General features: G+C 52.4%; 1 gene segment (V, D, J or C); it reads right to left on the reverse strand.

Moving 5' to 3' along the window:
- Window positions 1–7: 7 nt before the first annotated feature.
- Window positions 8–481, reverse strand: LOC124231982 (immunoglobulin heavy variable 1-69-like; the record flags this gene model as incomplete). The annotated part of the segment is given in 2 exon segments: window positions 8–306; window positions 392–481. Coding segments are annotated over 2 exon segments (345 nt in total), but the record flags the coding sequence as incomplete, so codon positions are not given.
- Between the last annotated feature and the right edge of the window lie 2369 nt (window positions 482–2850).

Raw genomic sequence — 2850 nt, forward strand, 5'->3', positions numbered from 1 at the left:
CTGTTGCACAGTAATACACGGCCGTGTCCTCGGATGTCAGACTGCTCAGCTCCATGTAGACTGTGCTCGTGGACTTGTCTGCAGTCATGGTGACTCTGCCCTGGAACTTCTGCGCGTAGCTTGCATCATCAACTACAGAAGAGATCCCTCCCATCCACTCGAGCCCTTGTCCAGGGGCCTGTCGCACCCAGCTCATAGAGTAATAAGTGAAGCTGTCTCCAGAAGCCTTGCAGGAGACCTTCACGGATTCCCCTGGCTTCCTCACCTCATCCCCAGACTGCACCAGCTGGAGCTCGGAGGAGACACCTGTGGAGAGAAGACAGGAGTGGATGAAATCCCCCTTCACTGGCCCTGGTCTCCTCCTCATCCTCGGATCCGGGGAACTGATTACCTGCAGCCACTGCCACCAAGAAGAGGATGCTCCAGCTCCAGTCCATGCTGAGGGGCTGTGCTCTCAGGGCTTCTGTGTGGGAGGGAGTGGCTGTTGGGTGATGCTCTCAGGGCACAGACATCTCCATATTTAACGTGGCACACCTCAGTTCATTTCCATATTCATGAGGCGGAATATTTCATAGTCAAGACATGAACCAACCTGAGAGAAGATCAAGGACCCAGGGACCATGCTCAGGGGGAGGCTGAGCATCCATGCCCTAATCCTTGTTTGAGGATACGTGTCCTCTGACATGTCCCTGAACTCTGTGCAGACAGAGCTCCTCCCAGTGAGGAACAAGCCCCCGCAAGACATGCTCCTCACTGTGAACCATCTTTGAACAGCACGGAGACCACCTGAACCTGTTCTGAGTTTTAATATCTGAATGTCTTACTCCTGGGATAAAAGTGCCTCCCAAAACGCTGCTCTCATTGAATTCATGAAACCATCTGTATCCTCCAAGTTCCCACTATTAATAATTCCTAAGAAACCTCCTTTCTATGTGACTTTCATTGCCTTGAGTTAAATTATCTAAATACAATGAGATATTAAAAGAAACCATAGGAGGACTTGTCCAAATCCTAGTTTAGATTGTTTTTTTGAAAAAAGGAGACTAAGAACTTAAGAGGAAGCCCCTCCCCAGTCCCCTGTGCACATGCTCCTGGGCTGGAGCCCTGAGCTGGGAGGTCCTGAGCGCCCCCTGCAGCCCAGCCCCATCCCCGCAGGGAGCATCCTGTCTGGGCTCACAGGACGTTTGCCTCTCAGTGTCTCCGGTCCAGTGTTACTGGCTGTGCTTTAGGATGTGACTTTAGGATGCTCTCTCAGTGATACCATATTCTTCTTTTTTTAAGATTAGCACACCAGCTAACATCTCTTGCCAATCTTTTTTCTTCTCTCTGCCTCCAAAGCCCCCCAGTATATAGTTATATATTAGAGCCGTGAGTGTCTCTGGTTGTGCTATGTGGAATGACACCCAAGCATGGCCTGATGAGCAGTGTCATGTCCACACCCAGGATCTAAACCAGTGAAAGCCTGGGTGACTGAAGCAGAGCACATGAACCTAACCATCGGCCACGTGGCTGGGCCCGATACCATATTCTTTTGACATGATCTCTTGAAATAGTGAACTGGCCTTACTAAACCCACATGCTCTGCAAGAAGACCCCAAGCAAGGATTTTATGAAACCAGCACAGAGCCCCTTCCTTGGAGCTGCTGATACTGTCCACACTCACAGGGAGTCCAGGAACCTCAACTCACCTGTAGGTTCCTCTACTTGAAGATCACACTTGAGAACATCTGCAGGTACAGCATCACAGGTACACTTCACATGCACTATTCCAACACACACAGACACCCACAGACACACACACACTGCCTGCTATTTTCAGCAATGGGATCTATATTTGTTCTTCGTCTCTGTATCTAGCACATGGGCAGTGCGCCCCACACTGACCCTAGGCCTGGGTATGTGACCTGCTTTGGCAAAAGCAATAAAAGGAAACATGATTTAAGCCCCGACTTGGAAGAGCACACATGTTGCGTTTGTCTGTTCTTGCAGCACCTGCGAGCCCTGCAGCTGCCCCAGGACAAGGGGCCAGGCGTGTCCTACAGGTTGTAAGAAGTGGGCACAATCACACCACTGACTGCTCTCGGCCTGCAGCTGGGGGTCCCCAGGAGACCCCACACCTGCAGGACAGGAGACTCCTGAGAAGACAGAGGAGGTGGCAGCACCTTGCCAGCTGACTCCGGTGAGGCTGCTCTGCAGTGCCACCCAGTGGGCATGGCAGCAGCTGGCAGGTGAGCCAGGGCAGCTCCGTGAGGGATGCCAGGGTCTTCCCAGGACACCTGGTCAGCAACTTGGACGCAAGCCACACCATCCTCTGGGCTCATCCTGCTGATTATCTTCCCTCCTCACCACCTGCCCCACGGACCTCAGGCCCCACAGCAGACTGGGAGATGGACTCACTGCTCGTTCCCCTGTGTCTGCACCAGCCAGCTCCCTGTTTGCAATCCTGTCTCCTCCTAGCCCTGCGTCTCTGGTGGAACCGAGACGACAGATACAGCGGGACGCACCCAAAATTCCAGCAGGAGGAGGGAACTTTGCCACAGAACACTAAGGAAAGAGAAAGGGAGAGTCTTTCACTTTCAGCTTTACTCCGCTCTTGTGATGCTGGTGGGGCAGTCGTGTGTGGGGAGGAGGCATTGTATACTCTTATGAATCCGCTCAACGATGCAGTGATGCTGGGTCTCTAACTTGTGGCTTTCACAAGGGTCTCAAGTTGTGCAGGTCATTTCTCCAGCACCCACTCCTCTCCCAGGTTGCAGGTACCCAATCTCTTTCCTTGAATCTCCTAACCCTGTTCACAGTCCTTCACTCGTTAGGTTATACAGAAGTACTGAGGGGTGCGTGTGGAATGGA

This window comes from Equus quagga, unplaced genomic scaffold (genome assembly GCF_021613505.1).
Source record: "Equus quagga isolate Etosha38 unplaced genomic scaffold, UCLA_HA_Equagga_1.0 HiC_scaffold_14701_RagTag, whole genome shotgun sequence".
Lineage (NCBI taxonomy): Eukaryota > Metazoa > Chordata > Mammalia > Perissodactyla > Equidae > Equus > Equus quagga.